Source organism: Opisthocomus hoazin, chromosome 2, assembly GCF_030867145.1.
Source record: "Opisthocomus hoazin isolate bOpiHoa1 chromosome 2, bOpiHoa1.hap1, whole genome shotgun sequence".
Classification (NCBI taxonomy): domain Eukaryota; kingdom Metazoa; phylum Chordata; class Aves; order Opisthocomiformes; family Opisthocomidae; genus Opisthocomus; species Opisthocomus hoazin.
The window spans coordinates 70,044,717-70,059,711 of NC_134415.1; the positions used below are offsets into that span (position 1 = coordinate 70,044,717).

General features: G+C 39.1%; 1 protein-coding gene across 8 annotated transcripts in view; it reads left to right on the plus strand.

The window, feature by feature from the left end:
• The window catches only part of PTPRK (protein tyrosine phosphatase receptor type K), a 326,159-nt gene that overhangs the window by 89,762 nt on the left and 221,402 nt on the right, over nucleotides 1–14,995 (plus strand). For all 8 annotated transcript variants that reach the window (XM_075414077.1, XM_075414080.1, XM_075414079.1 and 5 more), the window contains exon 3: nucleotides 13,845–13,926. In XM_075414077.1, the coding sequence (XP_075270192.1) occupies nucleotides 13,845–13,926 (82 nt within the window). The remainder of the gene's footprint in view (nucleotides 1–13,844; nucleotides 13,927–14,995) is intronic.

Here is a 14,995-nt window from a genome sequence, read left to right on the forward strand (position 1 = left end):
TCTTTAATAACTTACAGTGGCTTACAATAATGAACGATGAACCTTGAGAGCAGAGATTGTGAAATGTGTTTGTTTTGGGATTCAAGTTTATCTTAAGAAGGTTACTAGTAAGGACATCCTTCTCTCTTATCTGCTTACTGTAGATAAAAATTGTAATTTTATGAGGTGAAAGGTTAGTATTCATCTATGCAATCTTTTTCTACCATTTAATAATGTGTTAGAAAATGGTTTTATAGGAATGTTAAAAATGTATGTCTCAATTTAAAAGAAGTTATCATAGAAGGTTTGTTCTGCTAGTTATAAAACCTAAACTGTTTTAAGAATAGTAATTGCTTGACACTTCATAGCTATTTTTCTGAATAATTTAAAAAAAAAAAAAGGTTGATGCTTTATTCTGAAAAAGTTCGAAGGATGTGAGTATGAATGGTTCTCGGTTATTTCTGTCTTTCAAGAGACAGTATTCATTCTGGTAATGAGTATTTTTGCCTTCCTCTTTCCGTGGAGAAAAATTTATGCGCAGTATCGGAGACCATAAGCGTTACTTGTTTTGGTAATCAAAATGGCTGAAACACCTATAGAAGAAGCAATGAATGTCTGCTTAGTATTAATCTTCAACACTTAAAAAATGAAAATAGATTTGTGTCAGAATGGAGACACCCTTTTGTCTTGAATTTAGGATTCATCATTCCTTTGTTTGACTTTTCATTGTAGTTTGTTTGCTCGAAGGCCAGTCGATGTAGCAGATGTCTTTGCAGATTGATCAATAGGGGGAAGGTAGAAGGGAAAAGGACTAATACGATTTTAGTAGGTATATTAAGGGTAAAGGCTTTAAGGAGGACACAGGAGGTTCTTTGCCCCCAAGTCTCTGTCTTGTTGATTTTTATATTCCCGTGATGTGCCTGACTTGACTTGTCAGTAACTTGTCGGCTCCGCTCTGATCCAGTTTCATTTGTTCAGCTCCTTAGTAGCATCTAGCTCGTTCATACATCTCCCTGCAAACTGAGAATATAAGGTGAATAGCTGTAGCTTTCTGCTCCAAATAAATGGAAGAAAGTACAAAGATTCTGGGTTTAATGCTTTTATTATTAATGCTGTAATGCCTGAAAGCTCTAAAAATATCCCAGACAAATATATCTGGAAAATCTCTTCTGAGTTAATGTAACATATTGGCCTTGACCAGTGGTGGGGTAAACTAGATCTGTATCATTCCTGACTGATGTTTATCTTATTGATTTCACAGATAGATTGCACAGCCATTACTTTTGGTGCTTCATCATCTTTACTAGCCATTTCTATTGTAGAAGTACTTTGAAAAAGAAATATTTCACTGTCACAATCTCAAATGCAAGTTTCTGCTTAAACTGGGAAATTAGGAAATTAATCTGACTTGTCTGGTTTCATTAACCAAGGCATGTGATATTGCACGTAAACAAGTAACAGTGACAGTTTAAATGGTTTCAACATTACTAGCCTAGTTTTCAGAAGTACGAAGAGAAGTTTCGGAGGGACTTGTTGAAATAGAGTCTGAGTATCTGAAGGTCTGGTGTATCTGGTATCTCTAGTATATCTAGAGGCCTTTTCAAGGTCCTTTTCTTTGCAGTCTATCTAAGTAGTCTTGCTGAAGGCACAATTGCCCAAACTTGGTCCGAAGTGTAGACCCTAGACATGACATGTATGAGGATGACAGTTAATATACTTTGAAAGATTCAATTAGTGATTCTGTTTTTCTCTTGTTTTTCTGTTTGGTTGTGTTTTTTTGTTGTTGTTTGTTTGTTTGTTTTGTTTTGTTTCATTGGGGTTTTTTTTGCTTCACACAAACATCTTTCATTTAAAGAGAAAAAAACTGTGGATACCATTGTGTGTCTATGGTGATGTATTCTGATTTTTTTTTTTTTTTTTTAAAGGGAGAGTAGTTTATGCAGACGGAAGCATAAGTTGGTTTAAACTCTTTCTTCTTCAGGTTCTCATATTTTCAGTGCATAATGCTCTTGAGAACCACCTTGTTCTTTTGCTTTTCCATTCACAAATGTGAATTTGATAGTCTTTACTGTCACTTTGCCAACCGTGAGCAATTTGTTACTTTCATTTGTGGTAGGAACAGAAAAAAAAGGAGATGAACCAGTTATTAGGCATGGCTTGGGGTTGTTCTTCTGTCCTAACCCTGTGTGGGAATTAAGCTACTTATGCTAAAGTAAAGGTGTTGCCTGTTAAACTGATATGTGCAAAACTACTATGGAGCAATGTGGGCATGGTTAATAGAATTTAGCTTGCATACTGTTGCTTCACTGTGACAAAAGCCATTTCATACTTGATTTTTTTGTTGTAATGTGCTTCTAGAGAACTTGCGTGTGCTACCTTCTCCATGTAATTGTTCCACCTGTAAATTATGGTCTTGTGATTATCCTTCACATATATATATATATATGTGTGTGTGTATATATATATATATATATGGCTTTCTTGGGTCTGTAGCCATTACTGATAAACAAATCATCATCACAGAAAAGGCAGTAGCAACTGCTCTCTTAAACGTCCATTTCATTAAACCAAATTGCAGAAAAGCTTTGAGGTGCAAAAACCAAGGAATACAGTATCAAAAAAAACGTACAAGATAATTTAGGAGTTACCGTACCAGTCCACTCCATAATCCAGGGCAGCATGATAATTTTGGCCTAAATTCTCACATGGAAACAAGTGGGAATTCACACAAGAGGTTTTGGGTTTTAAAAACCTTCCTTATTATGGCTATTTGGATGTCAGTGTTTGGCAACCAAGTCTCTGTGAGCTCACCCTACAAGTGCAGTGGGGAGGGCAAGATTGGTTGAGATATACTGGATTGTCCCTTGAAAGCATATCTCCTTCTCCGTGGACTTGATAGATTATATTATGTTTTTACTAGGTTCTAGTGAAAGGGGATAGCAAGCTTTTCTGAGTTAGGTAGTCCAGGTGATTTACAAAAATGGTGCTCCCATCATCCCACGAATGATTTGTAGGCAGGAATCATTCTAAACAAGCAGATGTTAGTTAGGGGCTGGTGTTCTAGCAAAATACATCTAGCAGTTATTAATATTTGTAAAATGCATACATGAAAATTTTCAATTCACATTTTCTAAAGAGAAAGGGGATGTATGCAATTCAAACTACAGTGAATGTCTGGAAGAACTATGGTCAACACTGAACACTAGCCCTTCTATTTAATATCAGTAAAATAAAATTATTTTGGGGCTCAGCAGTTTCACAATATCACAGACTGGTTGAGGTTGGAAGGCATCTCTGAGGGTCATCTGGTCCAACCCCCCTGCTCAAGCAGGGTCACCTAGAGCCAGTTGCCTACAACTCAGTCTGCACACCTTCTGAATATCTCCAAGGATGGGGACTCCACAACATCCCTGTGCAACCTGGGCCAGTGCTTGTTCACCCTCACAATAATAAGGCGTTCCCTGATGTTTGGAGGGCACTTACTGTGTTTTAGCTTGTGCCCGTTGCCTCTGGTCCTGTCACTGGGCACCACTGAAAGGAGCCTGGTTCTGTTCTCTTTGCATCTTCTCTTCAGGTATTTATACACATAGATGAGATTCCCCCCAAGCCTTCTCTTTTCCAGACTGACCAGTCCCACCTCTCTCAGCCTTTTGTCACGTGAGGGGTGTTCCATTCTCTTCATCAGTTTTGTCGCCTTTCATTGGAATTTCTCTCCAGTATGTCCATGCCTCCTTTGTATTTAGGAGGCCAGAAGTGAATCCAGCTCTCCAGGTATGGCCTCACCAGTGCTGAGCAGAGGGGAAGGATCACCTCCCTCAACACCATGGCAACACTTCAACTTATGCAGCCTAGGATACCATTAACCTCCTTTGCCACAGGGGCACATTTCTGGCTCACGTTCAACTTAGTGTCCACCAGGACCCCTGAATCCTTTTCTGCCAAGCTACTTTACATCTGGATGGTTTCCAACATATGCTGTTTCTCAGGCATGTCTTCCTTGGTCCACGCTTTCCTCTTGGTCACTGGGTCCTTGGGTTTCAGAAGGTCGATCTTCCTAGAAAAGACTGAGATGACAAAGGCAATCAGTACCTCAGCCTTTTCCGTGTCCTATATCACCAGGGCCCTTCCCCTGCTCAGCAGCAGGCCAACATTTTCCCTATCCTTCTTTTGCTATTTGCAGACTTACAGAAGTCCTTCTTGTTGCCCTTGACGTTCCTTGCCAGATTCAACTGTGCCATATTCAGTTCAGCTTAGTTGGATATTATGCAAGACAAGTCTGAGAGCAAGAAAATGTTTTAACGTCATACCTCCTGTGTCTTTAGACATAAGCTGTTGGTACAGATGGCTGTCATCTTCTGTGTTTGTCCAGCACCATTGTGTTGTGATTAATGCAAAAATAAAGAGGATAAAATAAGATTATATTTGTGAATAGAACTATTGCTATTGCATCCTGAAGTACATTTTGGGGAGAACATGTAATTTCCTACACAAGCAGTGGTAGTTTCAGTGTCAGTGTAGGTAGCTGTTTATACAATTGATATCTCCACGGTACTGCGTCACATAACCTGTCCATTGGTTTGAGTGAGTTGCCATTTCTTTTCTTTTTTATTTTTTTTTTCCCTTGGCAGTATTTGATCTGTATTTATTAAATAGCTCTTAAACTGTATCTGTTAAACTGCTCTCCACTTGTATTAGAGTGCATTTTGTCCTAGCCTTCCTGAGTTAAGATGTGTTGGCTTTATTCCAGATTCGGTGCGTTGTGACACAGAGTAGGAGATACTGCAGAGTTTTATCTTTTTTTGGTGTTTGCTTTCTTCCCGACGCTAGCAACTGTTGTAATTTAGGACAAATGGATGTCTTTGGCCACTGAATTCTGCTCTTCTTTAAGCAGGCTGAGTATGAACGCTTTTGGGAGACGTGGCAGAGGGTGGTAGCTTCAGTTATAGCTCATGGGAGTTTTATTAGGGAGGAGCAGAAAAGAAATGGGAGAGGAGAGGAAGCAAGGTATCTGCCAGCACCTTGACTGGTGGAATTAAAGTGGTTTTGAACAGCATCTTTGTCTGGAGCAAACAAATGCATGGGTATGGATTTGATTCTCTGCATAGGTGTTTCAAATTGTTTTGGCTGCTGTTCTGAAAATAAGCAATTTTAGATATTTTTCTCTGATGTGGACTGGAAAAAATTGTTGTAGAAAGTAATATGTAGGATGCAACATAAACCTATGAATTTTCTCTGCTGGTTTCATTCTGTCTGGCTTGTTTTTTGCAGTTCTTTATAGATTAATTCTATGAAGTTGGGGTTTTTTGTTTGTATGTTTGTTTTTTGTTTTTGTTTTTTTTTTTTTTTTTTTAAATTGAATATGGAAGAGAACCTGTGGTTGGGAAATTGAGTTTTATTTATCTCTATAATATTCTTGCAGATACTACTGTTAGGGATCATCTTCATGATTACTGAGTGTGTTCAAATGTATCAGTAATTTGGTGGGAATATTCATGGTTTGAGACAGAGCATTTAAAAAATAAACAACCCAAAAAACCCACAGTGTAGGGAATTCCTGAGGGCCGCTGAAAGGCAAAAAGGACTGACCTCGGCTCTAGGTTTAGAAAAGTACAGCAGCATCATGCCAAACTTCTACTGCTGTGTTTTCTAGTAGCTACCCGTGTTCAGAAGGACTGCTTCTGTCCTACTGTAAAGTAAGGTTTTGGTCTATCACAGAAATAAGCACAGTATTAAGTACTTCATATTGATTCTTAGCTTGTTTCTCTTATTGCTACTGTCCTGGGCTTAGGCTTTAAATGTTGTGATTTACAATGCTATCAAAGGTTTTTGTTTCCCAGGGTTAAAAGTCATGCCTTTGTGCATGTAGTATTATTATTTTAAAATCTCAGCCATTAAAAATTTTCGCCCTTAAACAAATGTTTTGGTTTATTGACAATCTTCTGTTTACAGACTGTGTAAGCATGGTTTTTTTTCACGTTCTTGAGTCAGTCAAGAGCAGGGTGGGTTTTTCTAAGGCTGTAAGTATTCCCAGATGGTGAACTATTGCTATGCCAAAGCGAAAGCAGCTGTACCTCATCTGTGTGTGGTGCTTCATCCAGACATTTTCTAGGCATGAGCCTAGAAATATTTGGTATAGGCAACTTAAGAGAAGTGATTGCAGGTAAGTGGGAGGATGTGGGTTTTTTTCCCTGGTGTTCCTAACTCTAACACAGGGGTCTCCAGGGTCAGTAGGTCTAGTCTCTTGTCTTCTCCTGCATCGGATAACTGTGTCATACAGGCCCTTTCAAAGGTTTTTTATGCTTCATCTTAATTATGTGTTTTCCTGCAGCATATGTGTTGTTTGTGGAGGTAAAATATTCTTACTAACTCTCCTCATGTTGAAATTGTGTAGCTCAGCTACAATTCACCTGCAGTTTTTGTTTACATGTAGAGAGACAATTTTAAGGATGGGTTTGGTTTTTGGTTTTGGTTGGGTTGTAGGTTTGGGGGAGGGGTTTGTTGGTTTGTTTGTTTTTCTTTTTTTCTGGGATTGACAGTGGAGGTAGCTCATTTACAACTCATACATTATTTGAAGGATTACCCTTTGGGACCCTCGGTAGGCATGTTTTCTGGGTGGTTCCTCACCAGAGAGGGTGAACTGAGATGAATCGCGGGAGTACAGACTTCCCCATGCTGAGTGGACCTTCAAGCGAGTCTGGGGATGAGTGGAGGTGGGTATGTCCAGGTTCCCTGTGGGTGATGCCGAGACAGTCGAAGAATCTGTGAGCTGAGCAGCTCTGCTGGTAAGGATCCTAGCAAAAAGACAGCCTTAACTCCTTTGAGTTTCATTCTCAGGAGGGGTGTTATTGAAGGAAAAATGAAGTAATAGGCTGTTAGCTGACTTGACAGAATTAAGATCCCAAAGTTTTTACCCAAGTGTTTGATTTGCTGTGCTGGAAATTCTCCTGGGCCCTGTCAGCAGCAAAGGCTGCCTCGCAGCATTACTTAAGCATTGAAGTGGAAGTAATTATGTTTTCATGATTTCTAAATTAGTTCAGCAAAATTATCTATAACTTTCACAAGGGAAATGCTTTTTATTATGTCAACAAAATTTTTAGATGTTAGGTAAAAATTTGTTTAGCTGTCCCTTCTTGTTTTCAGCTAGCTTTCATTAAGTATTTCTTTTGTAACGTGATAACGTGATACTATTTTCATGTTTATATTAATTTCTTAGTTTCTTGGTACTTAAGAACTTTGCTTTACTGTATTAAAATACCTTTAACACTGCAGAAACCTCGACTAGAATTAGAAGCTTGTGAGTGAATAGGATTCATTAATGATTTGTCTTATATATAACTGGTCTTGCTGTTCATGGCTTTTCATCTGCAGAAAGTTGTTTTACTATGAACCAGACTTGCTTCTATGTGTGATTTAATCTTAAGCAATTCTAGTGTAAGTATTTGGTTCTAGTATATCTGGAGTCACCCTGCTATGCTTTTACAAAAATTAAAAAGAATCAGTGGAGTTGTGTATGAAGTAGAAAAAATAAATTGTTTTCTGTTTATATTCTTACGAAATAATTTAAGGCTTTATCTCTTGTGAGGTTAATTAATATTAACTCCACTGCTTCTTTTGGTTCGAAGTAATTTCTTCATTTGTTTTATTTACAAGTTGAATAGAAATTATGTGGGAGGTGCCAAAAATAGATCAAAATGCACAGGATTATGCGTATTGGAACAGTCAGGAAAGGGCACAAAGTTTGCGGCAGTTCTGGACTCTAGATGAGAATCACTAGGTCTCTTTTTTTTTTAATGCTGCAGTCTATCACAGACCTAATACCTTCTGTTTACTTACAGCTCTCTAATACACCTTTCCACCAAGTATTGGAACTGATCTATTTATAGGTCTAGTAGAAGCCCTCCTATAGCTGAAGAAAAATGTGTCACGATTTGAATGCTTGGAAATGTTGGAATGTGCAAGTTGAATGTGTGGAAAAAATAACATTTTTATTTATGTTTTTTTCTTCTTGTTTCCATGTCAAATTCCTTTTCAGCTCTCTCTCAAAATTTGTATTACAGACTAGCAGGAAAAAATAGTCAATGAAACACTACATTTCTGAGCCTTTCAATACTCGCTTTTATCTAACTGATGTATGCTTGTTAGCTTCAAGTATATGATAGTCTGAGAAGACTGCCATCAAAACTGTGGGAGATTCTCATGTTCTTCAGTGCCACGAGCAGTTGGACTGGTGAAGCCAAGGAAGGACAAGGATAGTCTTGGACTATACTGAAATACCCTGCTTTGTGACAAGTGGTGTATAGTTCACAAGAAAACAGCTTTTACAAAATCTAAGGAAAATTATGTTCAAGGGCTAGGCTGTGGGCTACAGAGTTTTTCTCTCTATTTCCTGACTACCTTTTGTACTTAATTGACTTTGTATGCTTTGGGAATGTTTATTTGGATCAGTGCCTCAGATGAGCTAAAAATGAGGTTACCTAAATTTTTGGATCCTGCCAAGAGTTAAAACCTCAAAAATTCGGTGAGGCCAGTCCTAAAGACGCGTTCCTGCAAGTGCAGGCTTAGTGTTTCATGGTGATTACAGCATGCAATGTTAGGGCTGTGTAGGAATGGGAAGGTTTGAGTATTTCTTAAGTGTTAAACTTCAGCAGCTAAATCCCTTTGGGGGTCTGTGCTGTAATAATACCTTTTCTGTTGTTGTTCACAAACTTTTATTTCTGAAGTAATATTAGGTGAAGAGTGTTTGTCATAGTCTGCATTTTAGAGCTGGGATGTGAACACAAAGAGTGTGCCATTTTGCAATGCCTGACACAAAACAACTAGGGTTTTCTTTTTCTTTTTTTGCTGTATGTTGTGTGCTGTACACTTTATTTTCAACCTTGGAGCCCTTTAAAGAGTCAGAAAGCATGTAGATAAGGGTGATCGGATTGATACAGGCTAGTTAGGTTTCCAGAAGGCTTTTGACCAGGTCGCTCTGCAAAAGCTTGTAGTGAAGCTAAGCTGCCATTCTGTAGGAGGAAAGATACTTCCAGAGATAGATAATTATCTAAGAGGAAAAAGAGAAGGTAGGAATAAATTGTCAATATGCCCAGAAGTCATCATCAGGGGCATGCTATAAAGATGTGTGCTTTTCAACATGTTCATAAGGGACCAGGGTGGGGGCCAGAGAACAATGAGAAGATGGAAGTTTGCAGGTGAAAGCTACTTTGGAATAGCAAGGACAGTATGTGATTGTGAGGACCTGCAGAAGGACCATCGCAGTATCACCAGACGTGAGTAACCGGGCAATAAAATGGCAGACAATGTTTTAGGGCAGATAAAGAGATAAATAGTGCACGCTGCATAAAATCCGAATTTCACACACAGAATGATGGACTCGGAGCTTGTCATTGGCACTCTGCAGCAAGATCATGTGATTCATAAAAATGTCAGCTTGGAGCCTAGTCATGGTCAAAAAAAAGCAAATGAAGTGTTAAGAACAGTAAAGGAAGTTCTGTTAGATAATGATATTATGCTGTTGTATAAATTATAACTCACCCACATCTTGATTACTGTATGCCAGCTCAGCTGTCTTTATCTTCAAAGAGTGTAGCATAGCTAGAAAGAACTTCAGAGAAGGATGAGAAGGATAATCAAGGAAAAGGGAATAGCTACTATGTGAGATTGACTGAATAATCTGGGACTCTTCAAATTTGAGACAAATTGCATGGGGACACATAATAGAGGTCTACAAAGTTGTGAATAGTATAGCAGGATGATTGGGATCAATTTGTCACTGATTTGGGTCATTAAAGGAGGCCAGGTACAAAACAGATGGGGATGTCTGTTAATGCTGTCAGTAGTAAACCCATGCATTTTCCCAAATGATACTGCATTCACTAAAAGCTTACATGGTTTTGGGGGGGGAAATGGACCAATACATGGACAAGAGATGTATTAGGGATGGCTAAATACGTAGGAGTATGTCCAGTTCAGGGAGTTCTGACACTGTATCTTCATTTGCAACTAAATGCAGACACTTCGTAGAGAAGGATGTGCCATTTTATTTAGAGAAGTAAGCAACTATGTGAGTATCACCTTGGAACTGTGTAGAAAATTCAGGGGTCATATCTAATTCCCTTGAGTAGCATTTGAATTACCTAAGTGTTTCAACATTTCCCCTTCATTGGGGTGACGCTGATACAAACGAGACAGGATAGCTGTCTCCACAGCCCTGCTCTGTGCAGCCCGATTCATCCCATGAAAACAGTCTCTCCTCTCCATTAAAGCAGGCGAGCATCTCTCAGAAGTGCAGTAGATGAGCATGCAATTAAATTGGAGTAAGTGGAAGAGCATTTATAGTTGCACAGACAACTTACATTTTCTGGCTAGAAGAAGGACATTTTCCCTAAAAGAAGGACATTGAGGTGCTTGAGCATGTCCAGAGAAGGGCAACGAGGCTGATGAGAACAAGTCTTATGAGGAGCAATTGAGGGAGCTGGGGCTGTTTAGCCTGGAGAAGAGGAGGCTAAGGGGGAACCTTATTGCTCTCTGCAACTACCTGAAAGGAAGTTGTAGTGAGGCAGGTGTTGGTCTCTTCTGCCATGTAACTAGCAATAGGATGAGAGGCAATGGCCTCAAGTTGCGTCAGGGGAGGTTTAGATTGGATATTAGGAAAAATTTTTTTACTGAAAGAGTGGTCAGGCATTGGTACAGGCTGCCGAGGGAGGTGGTTGAGTCCCCATCCCTGGAGGTGTTCAAAAAACGTGTAGATGTGGTACTTCGGGATATGATTTAGTAGACATGGTGGTGATGGGTTGATGGTTGGACTTGATGATCTTAGAGGTCTTTTCCAACCTTAATGATTCTATGATTCTATGATCATCTGAATTATTTTTCAGCTAAAATGAAAGTGTTCAAGCCATTCTTTCTAAGACTGTAAACTGAACAGCAGTTCAGACTAACTTCAGGATTCAATCCCAAAATGCTGGTGTCGTCTTAGGATAAACCTTCTCTGGGGAAAGCAAGAGCTCATCAGTCTGGTTTTTTTCTCAAGTAGCGTGTGCATGTGTGAGGAAAAGAACTATCTCAGGTTCTGGTCTGACTTGTCAGCATTTCAAACTCCTGTTTTCACCTATGTATGCAATCCCCTTTTTCCATTTCCCATTTTAAATGAGAACAGATGTTATCAAATTAAAGCCTGATGAGAATTTTTTAAGTGAGCTGCAGCTTTTGCTATATAGTATTTATAGTTATGAATGCTTCATGGCCATTTGTATACCAGTTATGAATGTTAATAAAAAAATAGTTTAGCACTGTATATGTGAAATCTCAGCTCTCTGATACGTCTGTCTTTTTAGTAACTTTATTTTTCCTTTACTTACCTCATAAACATTACTTCTTATAACATTTTGTAGGCGTCTTGCATTTCCGTATTTCTTAATGTTTTCTGTTTTGTTGTGTGTGTTTTTTTTTTTTTTCTTCTCATGGATCTCCGTGTCTTAATCTTACTCTTTCCTGTGAACTTCTCTTCTGTTGATAACTTCTTATTGTTGGAGGGTGGAGATTAATTAAATTAATCTGGAAGTGGTACAAAAAACCAAGTATATTAATTCCCAGCTCTGTCCCAAGAAAGGTAACTTTCTCCTCTCTGCCTCCAGTGTAGGAAGATAAGCTTCCCTGGGAGCTGGATCGACGTTAGTTCCAAATGAATTAATAACAACCCAGTTCAGAACAAGGTGTAAATTTAGTCCAGTTCTTAACACTGATGTTCAAAGTTCTTAACTGGACTTTGAGAAACTAAGTGGTTTCAGAGTTTGTGTGTGATGGAACTGTATCATGTTGTAAATAAATTGGTCTGTCAGAAGGGCTTTAAATATAATACTTATTTCTTTATGAGGTGTTTGTCTTCCACACCATACAGCCATTAAAAAAAAAAAAATTGAATCAAAATTATTAAGGAATTGAAGGTGTTCGTGTTGATGTTCCTTACTGGGGACAAGTGCCAGCTCTCTGAAGATGCTTGAGGAGCTGGTGGACACTCAAATAGTGCTCTGGTCGGAGGACAAGGGAGTGAAAGTAGGACTCCCAGACACTAAATTCTTTTCCATCAAGCTGTTATTGGCCAAGGCAGAAGGACAAGACAGAGAATGAAGCGTTTACTGCAACTTAATTGCATTGGGGTGCAAAATAAATTAAAAGGAAAAAAAAAGAAAAAAAAAGAAGGAAGTGGAGAGAAGTGCAGCCAGAACCTTAGCAAGAGCTTCTGGAGAAGTTGCAAGAGGGACTGTAGCCTGGTGCTGTCGAAGCATACGGTGGCCCACAGGCTTCCTCTTTCTGCAGTCCAAGCACAAGTTGGGGGACACTGCTGGCTACATCGTGAACATGCCCATATTGACCTTTCCTTGGAAGTTTTCCCTTTTTATACTGTGCGAGGTTGTGAATTAGTGCTGAGTATAAACAGGCTGCCTGGGGTCCCTTCCTCCTTTGGTGGGAAGATAAATTGTGCTTCATGTCTGGGTGGAATGTAAGGGTGAGGAAATATAGGGAGTGGAACATAAGCACACAGGAGTGTTCCTGATGCAGCATTCAGAGCCAAGTTATGTAAATGATAGGTGTCTTGCCGAAGAGAGTAGTTCTTGTGAATGAGAGGTCCAAAAGGAGCTCTGGAGGTAGATGGGAGCTGCTTGCTCCCAGGACTCCCCTGAGACTGAAGAGAGTGCAGTGATCTTTACTTCCGAGCAAGGTGCCGTGAGGATTCCTGCTTAAGAAGGCCTGAGAAAGGTGCTTGATGGGGGTAACATTCTCCTGCTTATCTGCAGGGTACATTGGGTTGTTAATCCATTGCCTTTCCTGCTCCTTTACAATGTCCCTAAGATGAAGAGATGTAAACTGCTTGAAAAGATTGTGTGTAGAGCAGCTGACTTGTGCTAAGCCTGTCTTGCACAGAAGACCCCAACAGATACTTACTTTGGGCAATCACGACTGTAAGTTTATATCGCATCACTTGAATCAGTCTTTACGGGTGTCCTTTCCTCTGTAATATCTTCCTTCTAGTTTAGGCATTCATACCTAATCCTTTATTTTTTCATTCTAATTGTTTTCCTTTTACTTTCACCATATTCTACTTTTTTTTTTTCATCCACACAAGTAATTGTGAATCTTGACAATAAATTTGTTCTGGTCAGTTGGTATCGTTTTGCTACATCTGTAGCAAAAGGCAGCTCTGTGCTCTGGAGCAGTCCAAGACCAGTGCTTTGTTGTTATTGCCCATTTGGGGTGGGACGAGGAGCTGGATGTGAAGGCAGTCTCTTCTTTTCCTTCATGCACAGCCATTTCCCCATTGCCTTGCAAGAATGAAGAAAGAAGTTAACGACTAAAGCAGAAATCTTGTGCTACAGCTGTTCTTTTCATTGCCACTGGGGAGTGCTGCACTATTTCTGTGCTGCTGTGTGTTTTCCTGTGCAATTAATATGCTGCAAAAGGTTACAGGAGAACGTGGACTATACTGTGACCCCTGACGAGTATAAATTTTGTTAAAATTGGTTGATCAGTTGTGTGCTGCGATGTTGAACCTGTCTGAAAATAATGGCAATTTTTTCAGAATTGAATCATGTTTGTGTGTTTAGCGGAGTGAAAGCAGTACGCCGTTAATTGAGGTAATAAACATGCTTTTCTGGTGTGCCATAAGCAGCAAATCCAAAGCAAGTCATGTATATGAATGGTATGGAGCTGGAATGCATTGAGTAATAAATATTCCATGCAGTCGTCAAACCTTGTAGGAACTTCAACTAAATGAAAAAGGCAATGTGTCTTATATCTACACACTTGCCACTGTGGGATTTCTGTAGAAATGAGTGTTGTAAACATTTTTTCTTTCATTTTGACAGGTAATATTTGAAGCTGAAGTCTCAGATGGGAGAAATGGCTACATTGCCATTGATGACATCCAGGTTCTGAGTTACCCTTGTGGTAAGTAATGATTAAGAGCTGCATTTTTCTCTGTCTTTTCAGGACATATTTGATATTGCTGTAGACTGCTGAGTTTTCGTCACTTGATCACTGCTGTTCTTTGTTCTTTCAATGGTATTTTTGTTGCAGCTGCCAGGGGAAAATGTAGTGTTGCAACAGTGATTTACCTGGGTAAAATCTTCATCTGCCAGAAGTAAAATATACAGGAATATAAAAGCAGAAATTCTTCAGTGTCTTTTTAGTCATACCATAGTTGGTGTGCATAATCAAAATGGGTTTGAAGTTAATTGTATACTCACCGATTAAAAAAAAACCTCTGAACTAGCAGACACATGTAGGAGGTTAGTCAGATTTCATGCCCTCGTTCTTTTTTTTGTGTGTTTTTTAATGGACACAACAGGTTAAAAAAAAAGATTTCTGGCTATTAAGCTACTGAAGAATTGGGTTTTGTTGGTTTTTTTTTTTGTGGGCAGACTTCAAGCATTCATATTTGCCTTTCCCTGTTTAATCCTGGGAAAGAATTACACACACGCAAACACAAGTTGCACTAATGCGAATACTCTACAGGTAAAAAATTGTGAGGAAGAAATTATTACTGTGCATTTCTCTCACTCGTTACACATATTATTTTTTTTTTTTATTTTAGTTGTGTTAAACCCTTCTGATCTTCCCCTAGGCATCACCTCTCCAAAATGTAATTTCATTATGAAGTACCTTATGGCTGATAATTTAATTGCTTTCTGAAGTGATGAAGAAATAACAACCCCCTCCCTCAAGTTTGCAACTGTGCCAAATAATAGAGATGCAATGGGAACCTCACATTTTGTTTTCTTCCACCCCAAAGCTGTTAAGACCATAGCTCTCAGGGGCTATGAGGCTTACAGGGCATTTGAGTGAGTTACCTCTTTATATTTCAGCCAGCCCAGCCATCTGATCTCCGTACTCGGCAAAGCGTTGCTGGGATTCAGTATCAGTCTTTCTTTTTTTTTCCCTTCTGGCTTGGTGGGGTTTTTTCTCCTTCCTTTGTTTTTTTTTTTTTTGTTCATTTGTGTGTGGGTTTTTTTGTTGG